Source organism: Anastrepha ludens, chromosome 2 (assembly GCF_028408465.1).
Source record: "Anastrepha ludens isolate Willacy chromosome 2, idAnaLude1.1, whole genome shotgun sequence".
NCBI lineage: Eukaryota > Metazoa > Arthropoda > Insecta > Diptera > Tephritidae > Anastrepha > Anastrepha ludens.
Window position 1 is genome coordinate 90,997,562 of NC_071498.1, and position 18,842 is coordinate 91,016,403.

Genomic DNA, 18,842 nt, shown 5'->3' on the forward strand with positions numbered 1-18,842 from the left:
ATTTATTATCAAATGCCAAGTTTCACAGAAGGTGTCAAATAAAATACATTTTGGAAGATATTTGAATCACAATCAGTATCACTTTCTTGTTTTTATTTCAACTGTGACTGCTGTGAGCCGTCGCATCCCCATTTACAAATAAGTTTGAGCGACAATCTTTCTTGTTCTTTAAGGGCTGAAAGAACTACTTCCAAATAAGTTAATAAGAGTTTCACTGTAACATCGACCAAGGGCTGTAAATCGCATTCGGCACTAATGCATGTAATTCTGATAGATTCAGTAGGCGGATATAATTCATTTTTTGATTTTTGAATAAGTGTGTAGCAGGGATAAATTTTTTTACATGTGTTCCTTATAACTTCGTACTGAGCACTTGTTAAATCAGCATCAATCATCATTTTCAATGCTTGCATTGGTGATAAAGAGTGGATTTCTTTTTTCCTAGTGTTTGAAAATGCCTTTTTGTATTTTGTCGCACGTATCGGAGAGTTTTGAATGTCTTTTAACACTTTAGAAGCATCTCTCTTTCCACTTTTGATTAACTCTACTGAAGCAGCATGCATAATAAAGTTTTTGTCCTTTACTGTAGATCTGAGTTCTGTAGTTTTGCGTCTTTTAAATCTTTCACCTGAGTCACTGAAATGTTTCTGAGGACGGCCACATCGTTTCGGTATTGCTGCAACAGTTAATTCAAAACCTGCTTCCAACCAAGACTTGTACTTTGATAAGAAAACATCTTCCTTTTTATGTACTTGTAGCCACTTTTTTCTGTTGTAAAGAGTTTAATTTTTCCTCCAAATTTGGTAAATGCTGAGCTTGCATGCGGTCGAATAGGTATTTTCGAGTCACTATTCGAACCCCTGAAGTGCCTTGAGAACCTTAAACAAACCAAAAAATAACAAGTAGAGAAAACGCTTTTAAAAAAAAGTGTTCCACGAAACTTTTGACATTCCACAATTAGTTAATCTGCGGTTTTCTGCGGCTAATTCTACTTTATTCTACATCTCAAAGCAAATGTACACAATCTGAAAAAAGAATTCAAGCTTGGACGGACTTGGAAGTATAACTTTCAGCTTAACAAATAAAAAAAATATGTGTAAAAATTACACTATTTCTCCTTGAAGCTTCAATTTCCATTATTAAAACGAGACGTATAACTTTAAATAAGTTAACTTTCCTTTTTTGAAGATTTGTTGCTTGCCGAACGCCGAGCGAGATATGTGTAGTGTGATACGCAATGAACTTTTGACTGCCAATACGGCGGTAGCGTACGCGACGAAAAACCGCGAGAGGGGGTGGAGTGAATACTCTATTGTGTTATCTTTCTATTTTATTCATTATTAAAATCAATTAATGCATTTTACAAAATTGACTTTTGGCCGCCTAGATTATCAAAATACCGCGGTTGGTTTGACATTGACATTCTTCAATAATTAAATTCTAGAATGAGTAATTCTCTATATTTCTCCACTACTGTTGCGGCATAGCCAGATTTTCCGAAAAAATAGGCGACCATTTACTTTGAGGTGCTTCTTCCGCGAACAACATTTATTGCATTAAGCTCATCTTGGAACACTCCTACTGTCGATTGGTGTTTTATTTATGGCTAGTTTGCACCTATTCCGATGCCATAAACGTGCTTTGAATCACCGCGGCTGAATTTCTTCAATATTTCATTACATCAATAGCACAAGTCCTTTTATGCGGTATCGAACAAATACAAATTTTTTCGACGACCAAATGTTTTTGCGTATGCTGGTACCCCTAATTCCCAAGGATTCCTCTTTCTCGCGGTATGTCATTTGACGATCTTGGGTTGATTGACGTACATCATCACTTTTTTCAGACACATTTCAACCTGCACGTTGTTCGAACTCGTACCAACGTTTCACAGTGACTAAGTGTGTTGCTTCAACTCTAAATAACGAAGTAAGTTGATCAATGTTTTACTGTATCGATATTTCACGTCGAACAAATCTTCGCACGAAAATGTTTACGAATTAATTCCATAGAACAAATATGGCTCGTAAGTAAAAACGTTTGTAAAAAAATACCAAACTGTTCGATAAAAATAGCTCATCGAATTAGCTCGAATTACAGCTTATCACACATACTTTTGCAAAGGCGTAAAATATAAAAGGCGACCCTCGTACTCGCCCGTGTTACAATACTTACATACAATCAATGACCCTTCAACGCACCCAGCGATAACCCAGTCGCAATCCAAGCATTACTACGTCGATACAAACAAACAAAAAAACACACTGTTATCAGCTCATCTTCAGCGAGTAAGATTAAAAAATACCAATCATATGAACTGTAACAACACCACAGTCCACTAGTCGCTACAGCGGCTGATTAGCCGCGATTTTTTCCAATCCAAGTCAGTCTCATTGAACGGCTCCAACACAGAAGAACCAAGTAAAAACCACCAGAACTTTTTCAATGAAACCGAATTCAAACGAAATGAATTTCTGCGAAGCGTCTTATATGTTTTTATTAATTGCCACCGCGATATGTATGCAAATGGTAAGTCAAAATAAAAACACATAACATCAAAAACTAGCCAAACAACAAATCACATCCATAGTTAAGTAGGATATGCAAATTATAAAATAGTTGTGGAGAAGGAAATAAAATAAACAAATGTTTTGTAGGTTAGCAGCGCTTCGACGACAAAGGCGCTGTCAGCAATGACTGCGAGTCAAAACTCCGATACGGATACAGAGATATTACGCAAATGTTTACGTGAAGTGGGTAGCAAAGATTTGGTCGGCGAGCTGCAAAAAGTTGCACGCTATTCCAAGTGGACGAAAGAGGAGATACCCTGTTTTACGCGGTGTCTTGCCGCTGAGAAGCGCTGGTTCGATGCTGGTGAAAGCAAGTGGATTAAGCAGCAGATCGCCGAAGATTTGGGTGCAGATATGTACAACTATTGTCGCTATGAGTTAGATCGATTTAATGAGGATGGCTGCGAGTTTGCATATACGGGCTTTCGTTGCTTGAAACAGGTATGATATGACATGGGGTATATGTATATTATTTCAATACTGATTATCTAGGAAAAGTGGTATAAAAAAGAAGAATAAAGCCGCTCATAGGAACTCACTATATGCAAAAGTAGGAACTACACAACACTCCATATTAGAGATCTGCATACATGCAAAGATAGATATTAGAGTCCTGAAATTCAATCAAGTGTCCAGAATGTTCGTCATTTAAACTGAAAAACTCAAACACACTTCAGTACCGTAGGTATAATTTTTAATGATTTAGTACTTAATAATGAACTTCCTTCCAATCGACATAGGTAAATTTACTTTTACAAAATTAGTAGTAATGAATGTAAAAATGTTCCTATGCACCTTGAACTACTTCAACAAAGTTGTGGAGTGTGCAAAAATATTCGATGGCCGTTTGTTATAGAGCTGATTATCCTTTAAAAATAAAATCAAAATGTTTTCAGAGTTATTTTTGGGACATTGAAAGTAATTTCCATACCACTTTATCAAACGGATAAATTCTATATGGCTTGACTTTGAGTAACTCAATTTACTTCAAACTACTTTTTAAAGTAAAAAAATCTAATATGCTTTGCAAAAGCTGGCCTCATACAGCTACACTAAATGAAGCTCTAAGCGTTATTTTGTATATACTGGCTCCATACCTATTGCAGTACATCATATACAAGGTTTGATTGAAAAGTAATGAGTCTTATTTTTTTTAGGCAGTTTTGTTAAACCTTTTGGCTTATACAACTAATATTCTTCAAAATAGGACACTTGAGCGTTAATACACCGCTGGTAGCGGTCCTTCCACTGCAGGAAACATTTTTTAAACTCATCCGCCGGAATCGAGTTCAATTCGGCTGTCACAGTTTTTTGCATCGCCTCGATGGAGTCAAAACGCCTCCCCTTCAGCTTTCTTTTCAGGCGCGGGAACAAGAAGAAGTCCGTAGGGGACAGGTCTGGGCTGTAGGGAGGGTGGGGAAGCACCGGAACCCCCATCTTGGCCAATACAGAGTTGTAGAAGAAGGCGGTGTGCGCCGGCGCATTGTCGTGATGAAGGGTCCAATTTTTGATGAGGTCGGGCCGAGCGGAGCGATGCTGACTGCACCGCTGTTGCCAGCGAACTGGGACCGGTTTCTAGTGGAAGGGAAAGGCCCAACGATCATTTTCCTCCACCAGCCGATTCGGTTCATCGCTTGGCAGACGCTCCGCGCGGGAAGGCTCATTACTTTTCAACCAAACCCTGTAAACCTGAAGATTATATAAGTACATTCCCAGGAAGGTATCCTAAGTAAAGGGTTTTCCAATAACAGGTGTTATTTTGATAAAATATGAATGGTTTCGTTCCTTGTGTGACACGTAGCGTCGTCTTGTTGAAAATAAACGTTGTCCAAATCAATACCATCTAATCCCGGCCATAAAAAATCGTTAATCATCTCTCGATAGCGCAATCCATTCACTGTAACTGTTGCTCCAGCTTCATTTTCGAAAAAGTAAGGTCCGATAACTACGTTGAGGAGCCTCTCTTTTCGACAACAATTCTTGGATTTTCTGAGCCCCAGATCTGACGATTTTTCTTGATGACGAAGCCACCGAGATGGAAATGGATCATTTTCATGCATTTCGACTACCCAATCAGCAAAGACACGACGTTGTTGATAATCGGCCGGCTTGAGTTCTTGTGTTAACTGGACTTTGCAAGCCTTAAGACCCAAATCTTTATACAAAATACGGTGTATTGACGTTTACGGAATGCCTAATTCCAAAGAACAACAACGAATGGGCAAACCTGGGTTTTCTTTAACACTTTCGGCTACAACAGCAATATTTTCGGCTGTTCTTGACGCGTAGTGCACTGTTCTTGACACGGGTGCACGCGAAGTGCACGGGTTTTATTCTTTACATCACTAACTCGTCCCAACAGCTCGAATTTTCTCCCCAATTTCTATACTGCGGTCCGACAAGGTGCTTCACGATGACCAAAAATGTTCGAGTTTTACGAACCGTCCCTGCCAAATGTTAATAATAATTTCAATGCGTTGTTTAAGCGTATATCGTTCCATTTTTATTAATGGCGTAGTTTCTACTAGTCAAATATCAAAAAATGACAGCTTCAAAAGTGACATCTACTGAAATAGCGGGCTATTGAAAATAACACCTGTTATTGGAAAACCCTTTATTAGAGCTTGGTTAGAGCTAGCCGCACTGACAATTCTCAGTCTTTGAAAGCCACGCGACTGTCCATAGGGCGAATAGACAGAATAGACGCCACTTCATTTGGTACAAAAAGGGCATAGAAAAAAATTTTTTGACTGTTGAAATTATAAATGGACCAAGAAAATTCTGCGGGACTTACCTTTAGACAAAACAGTAAGAGAAATCTTTGACCAATCTCAACGTCAAAAATTGTGCCTCTCGTCAACCGATTTGACGTTATTTCGATCATGAAAATACCCGTACATCACTATTTTGTCATTCTAATGGTCATATTGATTTTTGTGAAAAGGAGGAATGCAAGTTGAAGTTTTCGTATAAGTTTTTTGTTATATTTAGAGTAAATAAGTATTGCTGTGAAGGTTAAGTATTGGAGACATAATACTGTGCCTTAATTATATGGAAGAGTAGGTTTTTTCATTAAAAAAAGGAAGTTTTGTGTGAAATGTGTCAATTTCACTAGTCCTCGAACGAACCGGATTAAGAGTTTAATTATATTTTAGACTCATAAAAAAATGGCTTAAGCCAAAACTTGCAATATTTTCACAAGTTCTCTAGCCATATTCACATGTATAAAAGATATGATCAACATTCTTACCAAAAGAAACATGGCTATGCTTTTGAATTTTTTTAGAATTATATTTCAAACCACATAAGTAGTACTTCAAATCGGAAAACTTATCCAAAAAGTTTTTATCTATTCGAATGTTGTGAAGCGAGCTGCAAATGAAATATTCTTCATTAGCTAGAATCAGTTACAGTAAGAGAGGATGAGATGTGTTGGAAATCAAGAGGGAAAAGTATAGCAATCAAGAAGTATGCAAATAATTACCCAGGTCCACAAAATTCACTTGGAAATCAGTCTCATATCAAAAACAGAAAAAAATGTTCTGGGTTTTCAATAAGTTATGCTGTTCGATAAGAAAAATACAACTTTATGGTTTGAAATACACTTTACTATTCAGTATAGTCTGCCTGAACATCAATAGACTTGTTCTAATGAGATTCCAATTTATGAATGCTCTCCCTGAAGTATGAGTTTGGAAGGCCTCAAAATGTGCTTCCACAGCTGGTATCATCATCATTTGTTAAAAAAGAGATGAAAGTCGCCGGGGGCCTGGTGAATACGGTGGATGCGCCAACAATTCGAACTTTAATTCATGCATTTGAGCCATTGTCAAAATGCTCTTGTGACACGGCGCATTGTCTTGATGAAAAATAATTTTTTTCTTCTGCAAACTGGGTACTTTTTTTTAAGAATTTTTTCCTTCAGCTGATCTTAAATGTTACAGTAATATTTACAATTTATTGTTTTACTAGCTTGCAAGTAATCCACAAACAAAATTTATTTCGCATCCCTAAACATCGGTGCTAACACCTTCTTTGCCGATTTCTGTACACGAACTCGTTTCGGATCAATAAACTAAGCTCTCACCACCCTTTAGTCCCTTGTTTTGATTTAGGATCATGATGATAAGCCCAAATCTTATTCATATTTATGAATCCTTGCACAAAATTCCCTTTATCCTTTCGAAAATGCTCTAAACATTGCTGAGAAAGTCGCATTCGAATATGTTTTTGTTCCATTGTTAGAGAATGCGGCCCGCATTGCACAGGGATTTCTGAAACCCAATACGTTAGTTACAATATGGCTTACACTGCTCTATGAGATGTCTAGAGTTTCTGCTACATCTCTTTCAACCACTCGACCATACGAAACCTCTTATTTTTTTTACGATTTCTGGTGTTGTTACTGTTTTTGGACGTCTTTGACGTGGATCGTCTTCAAGGCTTGTACGACCACGTTTAAATTCAGCAACCTATCCTTCTACTGTTCTAACTGATGGCGTAAAGTCCTTATACACTTTCCACATTCGTTCATAAATTTCCTTTGCTTTTAAACCTTCAAAAATGAAAATTCAATCACTGCACGATACTTGATGTTTTCTATTTTAGAAAATGTATACCACGACACGTCGATACTAAATGGCTTGTACGCAAAGAAAGAATTGAAAACTTATTAAAAGTGTACCAACATAACGAAAAACATGTAGGTTAGCAGCAGACCTCTCTTTTCGAACCGCAAAACTTTTTGTACTACCTAGTATATAAGTATATATGTATATATAAGTATTTCCGCGAGGGAGTTAAGGGCCACTGGGAAAAGTAAAAAGTCACTTGGAGCCAGATTCCGCCTGTAGAATGGATGACAAAATTCTGTGAATTGGATAGCTTTTAAGGCAACGCAACTCGATCTTCGTAACTCTCTTATAGTCGCTGCAGTATTCTACGCGGACTTAATCTTTCTAATTCGGTTTTTTATAATAAGTAGTTCTTCTGCTGTCAGCAACAATTTGATATTTCGATTGAGTATTACTACTTTTAGACTTCTTGGGCATTTCCCTCGCTCACTGGGTAGCACGGGGGGAGTCTTTTTCCAAACAACGAATCAAGTAGCTCAATCACAATGCAGTGCTCCAAATTGGGAGAACTTCCAATTCCCGTTGGCATGGTGTTGATACTTGTTCACTGGATAACTCTGAATGAATCAAGCAATTAGTGTTAATCAGAATCTCTAGAAAACTTCTAGGCATGCGGTTTTACAGCACATTGAATTTTAGTATAGGGTTTTTCAGTAAGAGCGCTTCAACTTTTGAACTTTTTTGAATAAAACACAAACGGTTTGACTTTTTTGACTAATTTTTTTTTTATTATCGAGTTTGAACATATACATTTAAGTATGAAATTCGATTTCTTTTGCATGACCACCGCGTGCACGTTTTACGAAGTCCAATCGTTTAACCCAATTTTCGACCACTCTTTTGCATAAATCGGCCGAAATTCCAGCAATTTCGCGTTCAATATTGGCTCTGAGCTCACAAATCGTCGCCGGCTTGTTACTGTAGACCAATGGCTTCACATAACCCCAAAACGGGACGGCTTGTTAAATGGACCGTAAAATGGCCGTAATGCTCTTAAAGTAGCAGCAACAGAACGATTATTTTCATAAAAAATTTGCACGATCTGCAATCGTTGCTCAAGTGTGTAGCGTTCCGTGATGAAATGTATACTAATGAAGTTTACAAATGATAAGCGAAAAATAAAAAATATTGCGTCGTTCGCCCTCCCTATCGGAAAAAAGTTGAAGCGCACCTATTGAATAACCCTATATAACAAATGAAAGTTTAAAGTCTGTCTAAAATCGCGTTAACTTAAGGTTTTTTTTTGCATACGGAATTTTCTGTCATATAAAGCGCATGTTCGAAAAAATTACATTCTGGCTTTCAAACCAGAGTGATTATTTAAATTGTTGTACATTACAAAATCATTTAATTTAAATAAATATATATCTATCTGCAGGCTGAACTATACACTCTCGAAACCTACAGGAACATACTGAGCTGTGCCAACGAGCTGAATGTCACAATGGAAGAGCTACAAAAGTATGCCGCCTTCCCTTCCAAAGAAGTTGTGCCCTGCCTCTTTCAATGTTTAGCTAAAAAGATGAATTTCTATACCCACACTTACGAGTGGAACTTCGAAAATTGGGTAAAAGCATTTGGGCCAATGCGACAAAATCGCTTAGCCTCAGATGTATGCAAAGTGAGCGCTGAGCAAATGCAAACACGCGACAAATGTGAATGGATGTACGAGGAGTATAATTGTTTGGAACGCTTGAACTATAACACGGACGGTTCCTATCCGTTAGAAGCGACGACGTTGAGTGCTGTGATTGCTAGCGAAACAGCAAGTGAAGCCAAAGAGTAGGAGAGTAACGGGGAGAAGGTGGAAGAAGCAGACAATGTTTCGCAGAATAGTAGATTAAGCTAAAGATACACATAACTATACTCGCACAATACTCATTATTAAAAACAAAAAAAAAAAAAACAAAAAAAATTTAGCTCCCTTGTCAAACCAAGGCCCATTAAACAGATAGCGGAAGTAGGGTTGCAGTTTTGATTTGTATCTATTCATTTGGTCTCTAAATTGGAAAATGTTATTTAAGTCACTCTAAACTGTCAATATTTGCTTATAAATTTTAACATTCTAGTGGCCAAACGCAAAAAAAAAATGCATTGCTCGTGTTGCTTTTATTCTACTGCCGCTACCTATTTAATGTGCCTTGAATCACACCCATTTTATTTATTTTATGTTACTGCTTTTTTTGGCTTTTAATGAAAGACACATCCCAGATATCTAAGAAATTTTATTTCATGTTTTTAAATAATCATTATTTTCACGTGTATGTATGTATGTGCGAAAAATATGTAGCACATATTTAAATTTTGTAAAATCAAAATTACACCTCCCGTCTCAAATACAACTCAAATGTTCATTTCGCAATGTAAGTCCTGCGCACAATCGGTCGATTTACGGAGATCCAGCAGGAAAAGACACGATTCGCCCAAGTGCAGGTATCCGAATCATGTTCATTGTGATCGATACACTTCTCCAAACCATGTGAGATTTTAGCCAAATTTTTGGAACTCTTCGCAGTGAATTGCGCAATAATCGCCTTCTCATCGAAGCCCTTCTCCTCTGTGAAGAGTCCCATTTTCTCCACAAAACACTTCACGTAGCAATTAGTACGCTTGTGAGCGGGGAATTCATAGTTTAAATATTTCTGATAAATATCTTCGGGTATACGGAACTCATCACGGCACTCCTCATGCGCAATAATCGCATCTTCAGCTGTGCGGAGCTGAAATTTGGCTGCGGCCTGTTGACAGATAAGCAAAACGATATTTTGTAAATAAAAAATTAATGCAAATTGTACAAGCGCAGAAGAAAAGAGATAAAATGGGGTAAGAAAAAAGTTGCACAAAAGTGTTACATTGTTAAAAAAAATTTTCTTTTACTTTTTTAGTGCTGCTGTGCCAATTACTGTTTTGTTATATTAATATTTATTTATTTATGCTCTACGCTACGCACTCACCAATGCCACACAGGCCAGCAACAAGATCAGCTGGAGTTTCATTTTTAAAACTATCAGCAACTTTTTCCACAACTTTTACACAGTCCTAACGGATCTTATCGCGGTCAAGCAAATCAGCGAGCGAGCGTACAATGAATTTATTGGTTGTTGAATGTTGCAGGTAACACAGCGGACTAAACCAGTCTGCAAGATTTTTTCACAATTTGTAGGTGTGTGACTTGAATTTAAATTACTTATATGTTAGTAGAAAAAAAAAGAAGTACCTAGTTGTCGGTCGCCGATTGGAATAGTGCTGCTACTCGGCTGAGGCTGAAGCTGAGGTTGTGTGCGTGGTTGTCGCTTAGGAAGTGGGCTGTCATTGCTGTCACCGTCGTTCCCGTAGTCGAGGCAAGCAGGCTGCGACACGACTGGGTGCAGGTTTTCTGGAAATTTCAAAATACATATTGCTGGCATGCGTATGTGTGCCTGTAATCTGCGCTAGCCAGACATGAAAACCAGCTACGGGCCGCTGTCGCCACCAGCAACTAGCTTTGAACCAAGTGCCACCATCCAGTCAATCAGCCATCGAAGCTGGTCGCGTACCATTTTCTTGGCTTGCTGTGGTTTCTTCGTTGCGCTTATGATACTTTAAGTTTTATTGTATTTTTATATGCAAACACTTATTAGCATTCCACACGAACTGGTTTCATGCTTCTTGATATCTCGACTCTCAGCGCGCGTACTCACGTTCCGCTATCATCCGCCGTCACGCAACTATCCCTTTCATTGTATCTGGGCTTGCCTCCTGCTTGCTTGCTTTTGGCATTATTATATAATTTTGCTTTACCTACATATAATATACACATGTAACTCTGGCATTTGCGCGATTAATAATTTATAACGGTACTTGTTTATTAAGTATTTGGAGGATTAAGAACTCAAACTTGACAAGTTCTTTCAATTTTGCCGCATCTTGTTATACCCACAAAAAAAATATTGGTTATTAATTTTTTTAATTTCGAGGTCAATGGAGAATTATGTCCTTTCAAAAAATTATATTTAGGCATTCAATTTAAGTTATTGAGTTTGATAAAAATTGCTGAGCCATTCTTTTTTCTTTTATTTCGAAATTTTTGAAATTAACTTAGTTAAATTATCTACTTTTACTCCGCGCTTAAAAAAAATGATCCCCTATTGACTAAAAACTCGATCAACTAATTTTTTTCAGCCACTCCTGAGGCCAGCTGTGTATCATCACTAAAGTTTTGTAGTGTGTGTCTTCATGTTTGAAGGGACAGCAGATAGGAGCTCATGAGAAGCTTTTTTATGGCAGAAATACATTTAGAGTTTTTCTATTGTCTGCCGAGGGGCGTCCGCTATTTGAGAAAACTTTTCCCTGAAATTTTGTTGTTTCCGAATGAAAACTATGCAGCAACCCATTCGGCCAGGGCGGGTGCTGAATCTTCTAACGATTTGTTAAATGTGCATTGGATCTTAAGTTGCCTTGATGATATATAACTTCCCTTTCTATTTGCCAATTCTGGTCAATTTTGATCGATCACCTGCTTCGATTTGGTAAGTTGCTGACAGTAGTAAAAATTTAGTGATTGATGATGAGTTGGGCCATCTCATAGCAATTTGATCACGATTTTCTTCAGCTATTATTCTCCGATGTGAACCACTTTTCAATACTGCCGTCCATCCGCTTAAAAAATGTGTCGATTTCATAACGTTTCAGCAAAGAGTCGCAGATGTGAATTTGGTGCGCTTTGTTAAGCACTTTGCGGTCGATGCTGCCAAGGCAAGGTGTCATTAAGAGGAAAGGAAAGATTTCCGAGATCAGTAGAAAAAAATAAAATTTAATGCAGTAAATCAGTTTCAACGAATTCTATTGGCTGATATTGCAATCAAAGAAATTTGCCGATCGCAAAAGGTTAATAGAAGGTTAAAATAACTTAGGTGGACATGATATTTTACATAAAGAATAGATAGGGTATAGAATAGAATAGGGTATAAAAAGTGAAGTTCCGTTCAAACTAAGACATTTCTATTCTCGTTTCAATAAAGTTGTAGAAAAAATCCGGTAGTAATATAGTGGTGATGTTTTTAAGCTAAATATGTTACAAATACAATATATTCTGTAAATATTTTCTTGTCAAGCCCTTCAGGATGTGAGCCACTCTTTCTTGCACAACTTGAGCGGTGGCGAACACCACGATGAGCAGTAAAATTCATACTATGGCGTAGACAGAGCGAAAAAGATACAATGGCTACATTGGCTAGATCATGTCAAACGAATGGATAAAAACTCTCCAGCCCATAAAGTATTCGGTGCGGTGCTTCTTGATTGTAATAGACAAAGACTTCGACCATATACTTGTATATTCACCACCATCCCAAATATTTGCGCTGTATATTGTTTTCCATTGAAATGTTCGCAAAATATTATCGAGAATAAAATTAATATTTGGATTTACACAAATATTATTATTACAACTGGCATTTATTAAGAACGTTTAATAACAAACTGATGAGACTTAAATGGACTTAGCCACTCAAAACTAACAATCGGTAGTACTCACAGTGGCGATATTAAAACATAAAGCCACTCGAGAATTTAATTTGATTTCTGAGCAATGGGCAGCTATACCCCGCAGCAGTGTAACAATGTGTGTATGCATGTATAGCACTTCTGACTTTTTATGTAAATATGTATGTATATGCCTTAAGTACAGATTTATACATACAATACCGCTGGAAATAATGGGACTGAGTTTGTAATTTCGAAGTAATGAAAATATAACAAAAAAATCTGCCGCTACTCATCAATGAAATATGGTCGATATGAAGTTGATATACAGCTAGTTAAAAACCCGAATGGAAACCTTGGGTCAGTTCAAAGTGCCGCAGTGGTCCAAGGCTCTGTCATCGCTCTTGGTAGTTTTAACATTCCAAACAAATTCACATGCCTTTTGGTATTAGGTGTACGTAACGGGCGTCTTTTGAAATCCACTTATTCAGAATTTGGTCTGAATAGTTTTGTCATAGTCATACCTGCTTGTCAGTTAGACAGTTGTTGAATGCAACGTTTAGTCATAGAGAACTATATGGACCTGTAGTGCAAAGAAAGCTAAAATTGTCTTACAAGAGCTTTCCGAAGCCGGTTTGCAAATAGCCATATTTCACGTCACGGGGATGGGCATTGTATTATATACCAAAGTATTTATATCATGCCTCAAATCCTGAATTGAATTCCGATATTCGATGTGGTATTGGTGAAACTGAGCTGACAATATACTTTAATCGAAAATTTCGTCAAAAGGCAGTAAGTCATACATGGCGTATTGTATTTTTAAAATCACATCCATATTACATGTCAAGCCTCGTATTAGTAATGCGGTATCGGTACTTTGGCTCTTGCACTTTTTGAGAATTTCAAATGTGTTTACTGGGAGAAAGAAAGGACTACAGCTCTCTTCATTGAGGATTAAATGGGGCAAGATTGGTTAAATAGACGTTTGCATTAAGCCTACACTCACTTTTAAGCTGAGACTGCATTGCGCATTTGGGTGTTATCAAGCCAGAGAAAGTTTCCTATGGTCGCGACTAATTTGAGTCAGACTGCAAGAGAGTTGAAAATGTGTTGCTTCTTGGCTTAATAGGGATGCGAGTCGTTGTTATAAGAACGCTTTCATTGTCAGAAAAGGAAATATGTAGCTTAGACGTACATTTTTTAGACTCCAGAGTTTCAATTTTGTATATGTGATAGGATTTCTGAAAGAGATTTAAGAATAAAGCCGATCCGCAATGATTGTTTAAAAGAAAAACATTTTTATTATTGCTCAAGTTGTATTATTATTTACAAGTTTTATATTAAAAACATTCTTTTTTAATTGAAACTGCTTAAGTAATAGTTTCATAATTATATTATGGGATAAACTTTAATGCGTCTAGACCATCAGATCACCTTTAACATTAAGTTGATTCTAAACCAATGTACTATAGGTACTACATCAATAGGTAAAGATGGATTATGTGAGGGGAACTCACTTGGACGAGGAATCTAAATGTATTCCATGTGACACCATTGCACCGAAAAAGGTAAAGAAAAAACTGAAAAGAGAGGATGGAAGCGGACTGAGATTTATTATAAGAAAAAAACATAACCAAAACCGAACTAATGGTTATGTGAACACTTCATGCTCGGCGACGTGTTAAGATACCTAGATACCGTTGTGAGACAAGATACCTAAAAATTAGCTTTACGAGTGCAGGACAACTATGGAAAAGGGTTTTAAATGATTCCACTTCATCTCCCAGCTTTCGCAAAATGAACTCAAAGTAATGTCGAGCCTCACAACTTACATATCTAGTGGACAATGTCCGGTAAAAGTGCCCACAACAGTTCAGAGCTGCAGCGTTGTTACCCTTAAAAACCACCACGAGCTTCTCCAAGCTTCCCGTATAAATATGGATTTCGCGACCTTGCAAGTTAGTGTTCTTGGCCAGTGTTCGCTGAGTTGATGCGAAGCCTATCATTTGAAGAGCACGAAATTCATCAAGGACCTGTAATCTGTTTAGTTAGCTCATCTACCTAAAACTTTCTTGCAATGTTCCTGTGTCCAGGTACCTGCTTGATTTCAAAGTGTTCGCCCATCAGAAAGGTGTGAACACACATTCATACGCTTTTGTGTGAGAGAAATATTAAAACGCGAGCGAGAATGTGATAGGAAAAAAAATTAAGCAAACAAAACTTATTCGTGTTCTTCACACGGGTGATATCATATACAGAGATTTTTAGTCAAATGCACTAAGAGCGGAATAGCAGTACGAGATGGATGCCATCTTTGTGTTTAGTGCATCTTGACATTTTACTATGTTTATTAATCAAATATTTACCCAAAAACTTGAAAGCAAAATAAAAAAATATAAGAAGGTTATATGGCATAAAGCAGAAAATGAACAGCGCCTATGCCATATGGTATAGAATAATAAATAGATAACCGCCTGGTTTAATCTCCATCTGCTGCATTTATATCTTCTATTCACAACAAACTTAATCTAGTGATTTGTTGCTGATCTGTAGGTTTTTACCTATTCATTAGTTTATTTTTAAGATGAAGGAAGTTTCCTGTTTACACTGTGCGACAAATCAAAGGCCGGCGTATGACGAATGATAAAGCCCCCCGATCCATGGAGGTAAAAATTTTTTTCTTTTGTCAAACTAAATTTTAATTTTTGTTGTTCGAGCATATGATATATAATTTCAGGACACATTTTAACTCAATATTTTCGCTTATAGTGGGTCTCTTTGATACTTTATTCGACAAGTACCTAAAATACCCCGCTGAAAAGAAGTTAGAAGGTTAAATGGCTTTACAAAAGTATCGGTGAAAATTTTCATTATGGACCATCTCTCTTAAAAATGTCATGTGGTCTGAAAAGATTCTCAAAAACTTAAGAATGAGTTATGGAACGTTATGGTCCAAATACAACCACAAACAAACGTTAACATTGATAAATATGAAACAAAGAGATGCCTACAGACTCACGGTAACGATAACTGGCTTTTAGTCCATAGAAGAGCAGGCAGTCAAAATGGATATCCCTTACAATCAATACTACCATAGTTGTAATCAACCGGAGAAAAAGGAAACTTTTCCACTTCCTCTGTGAACTCCCTGCCCTATGGAAGGCGAGGTTATTAACCCTTGGCAACCGCTTTTTAGAACCTCGAGGAGCTGGCTGGTACAGACATAAACAATCTTACTATATTCGCGGATCATTGGTGAATCCTAACTTAAACCAGCCAACTAACTAACCAAAAATGGAGTACCTAGATTGGGTTGAAGCGGTTGCTCACTGTGGGACAAACCACTTAGGTAAAAATTTTTTGTTCTCGTATGAGTTTGCATGATTTGAATATGTTTGGATGTAAGTTGTTGATGCTAACAGTACAATTAAGTTTGTGTAAAGGGTCTTACACTTCCAAGTTTTCTAAAAACAAAAATCCTTAGAGCTTTACGAAAATTGACTCTCCAAAAAAGTGGTTATTACAATTTTCATCGCCACTGTAGGACAATATGCATATGATTTACTTCTATATATGTACATTAAGTGCAATTCCCATGTGGTTTTTGTATTTGTTTGCATAAAGCACGCATGTGCGCGTGTCTGTCCATCGCTCACGAATAACAATGGATTAATTACATTAAAGAGTTACTCCAAAAACAAATTTGCAATATAATAATTAAAAAACCATCAAACTTCGCTACGCCCACCAGCCATTCTCTGCAGCTCTTCCTGAGCATATAGGTACATATACTTGTATGTATGTATGCACGCACAATATGTTGAGTACTACCGCACGCATTCATTTCCGTTCGGCCAGAACAATAACAATGCAATTCAGCAAAAATATGCACGTGAATGTGCTTTGGTAATTTAATACACATTAATATTTATTTCTGAATGTGTGCGTGCGTGTATAAAAAATGCATTAACTCGTAATAAATCGCATGTAATTACAACTTGTGGCCGTTGTGTGGTCACATTCAACATTTAAGGCTTTTCACTAAAAATTAACCTCAAATTATCAATTTAATAAACGGATATGCGTTGGCGACCATTTGTTTTACTGCAATAAATTGATTGATGGTGCACATTTGTGAATTAGGCAATTAAAAATTTCCACACAACTATAAGTACAAGCATGCACACACTTACTACAGATGTATGAGTATATACCTATATGAAAGTGAATTGTATTATAATCAAAATTTGAATGAAGCAGTCTACATATTATCGAAAATATGCAGCACTCCAGAGTTAAAATACGAAATTCTATATTTAGAGCCTTTATTCGTGGTGGTTGCGCTTAAAAGTATCTGTCAACCGCCAAAATATGTGTATATATACATAAATATGTCCCAAACTTAAATAAAGGGTAACTACATAGGTAGATACATTTCACCTAAATAGGGTGTCCCTATTAGACCAATGGTTAAAACACAAACAATGTATTTTGTAGGTTTGATATATTTAATGTAATACAGATTGCAGATGTTGATATAGGTACATAGTGTAAAAATGAAATATTGTACGAGGCTATTTTTATTTGGTCTTGGGCACCTGTTGTGTTGTCTGTCGCCATCTGGTATTTCCATTGTAGAGTTCAGCAAATAGACGTACACAGAACATTTTGATGTACATACCCTATGATCAAAAAGTACCGGCTTAACTGTTTTCTTCGATTGCCAAGGCGTAGTGCAGCATGAGTACCTTCCACCAGGACAGACAGTCAACAAAGAATAGTATTTATCCATTTTGAAGCGTTTTTGAGATGCTGTACGTCGCAAAAGGCCTGCAATGTGGGCAAACAATTCTTGGATTTTGCATGATTATAACGCGCTATCGCACCAAGCCCAAATTATGCTGGATTATTTGGCCAAACACCAAGTAAATACCATCGTGCAAGCACCGTATTCACCTGATATGGCCTTGTGCGACTTATTTTTGTTTCCCAAGTTGAAGTTACCACTTCGTGGAAGGAGATTTCAGTCGATAGAGGAGATCAAAGAGAATGTGACGAAGAAGCTGAAGGCCATCCCTTCGTTGGCCAACCAGGGGTACATGGAGGACTGGGTTAAACGTTGGCACATGTGTGTTGCTTCTGACGGGCCATATTTTGAAGGAGATAAAATAAATTTGCCTGTTTTATTTTATTTAAACATTCCCGGTACTTTTTGATCATAGGGCTTGAGCCATATTTGTGTTGTATAGAGTGGCTGTGAAAATTCTTCTTGGAAAAAAATTAAATTACACCCTTAACATTTCTATTCGATTATTTTTACAATGTTCCAAGTATATCGGTCATCATGGAGAATGGGTTGAAAACCAATAAATCCTTTTCAACCACCAATGTTTATTTATCCATTGTTAGGTCTGAAACATAAATAGCGACCTTCGTATATTTTGTCGCTTCGTGTATTTTATTCTCTTAAAGAATTTTTGATGACACTTTGGCATTTTCAATTTTTTGACGCACAACTTTCCCTTCAAAAATGCGAAAGATAGAAATCGAACGGCATCAAATCACATGATTTTGGTGCACAATTCACATTGCCCCAACTTATATGAATATTTGCGAAACATCCTGACAAAATCAGAGTCATTGCGAAAGCCATTTGACAGCATGTACTTTTCCGTGCCTTTATTGAGTAGGTGGCCTAGCACTATGACAAAAGAGCAGATTAACTCAAAGCAAGAACAAAATGCACTACTAATTAGCTCCTCTCTCTCTCTCTCTCTCTTTTTCTCTTTCTCTTAGATTCACAATCTGTGGTGGACCATTTCTCCAATTACGACCGTTCATCGCTTTTAAGTCTGCTTCGACGTCTTCAAGCCATCTCTTTCTTGGTCGACCTATCTTTCTTCCGCCAAATGGATGCAAAGTAAACACTCTTTTTTCGACTCTGTCGTAGGGTATTCTTATGATGTGGCCAATCCATCCATCAATTAATAAACCGTATTACGTAGCTCTTCTACCCTCTAAAAAAGTTTGGTAAACTTCAGAGGTAATGGTTAATAGTTAATGGTTGTAAAGGGTTAAGGTATGGCCCTTTAGCACTGCGACCATAATGATCTATTGTGCACCCTATGCTGTCTATTGACTGTTAAGTATGCTTATGAATTGTACCAGCTCC

General features: G+C 37.2%; 2 protein-coding genes across 2 annotated transcripts; one reads left to right on the forward strand and one right to left on the reverse strand.

The window, feature by feature from the left end:
• Positions 1-2,242: 2,242 nt before the first annotated feature.
• LOC128854735 (uncharacterized) lies at positions 2,243-9,432 on the forward strand. The gene is made up of 3 exons (XM_054089061.1): positions 2,243-2,529; positions 2,658-3,011; positions 8,583-9,432. Exons 1-3 carry the CDS (start codon positions 2,446-2,448, stop codon positions 8,988-8,990), a joined length of 846 nt encoding a protein of 281 aa, XP_053945036.1. The 5' UTR covers positions 2,243-2,445; the 3' UTR covers positions 8,991-9,432.
• Positions 9,412-10,366, reverse strand: LOC128854736 (general odorant-binding protein 99a). Its single transcript, XM_054089062.1, has 2 exons — positions 10,159-10,366; positions 9,412-9,942 (listed from the first exon to the last, which is right to left on the reverse strand). The coding sequence occupies exons 1-2, from the start codon at positions 10,198-10,200 to the stop codon at positions 9,556-9,558; spliced, it is 429 nt and encodes a 142-aa protein (XP_053945037.1). The 5' UTR covers positions 10,201-10,366; the 3' UTR covers positions 9,412-9,555.
• Between the last annotated feature and the right edge of the window lie 8,476 nt (positions 10,367-18,842).

Excerpts from the sequence above, each read along its gene's own strand:
- LOC128854735 (XM_054089061.1), top strand. The coding sequence starts at position 2,446 with ATGAAACCGAATTCAAACGAAATGAATTTCTGCGAAGCGTCTTATATG. Across the intron at positions 2,530-2,657 it reads CCGCGATATGTATGCAAATG|GTTAGCAGCGCTTCGACGAC; the intron begins GTAAGTCAAAAT and ends AATGTTTTGTAG. Across the intron at positions 3,012-8,582 it reads GCTTTCGTTGCTTGAAACAG|GCTGAACTATACACTCTCGA; the intron begins GTATGATATGAC and ends ATCTATCTGCAG.
- LOC128854736 (XM_054089062.1), bottom strand. The coding sequence starts at position 10,200 with ATGAAACTCCAGCTGATCTTGTTGCTGGCCTGTGTGGCATTG. Across the intron at positions 9,943-10,158 it reads TGCTGGCCTGTGTGGCATTG|GCCGCAGCCAAATTTCAGCT; the intron begins GTGAGTGCGTAG and ends ATCTGTCAACAG.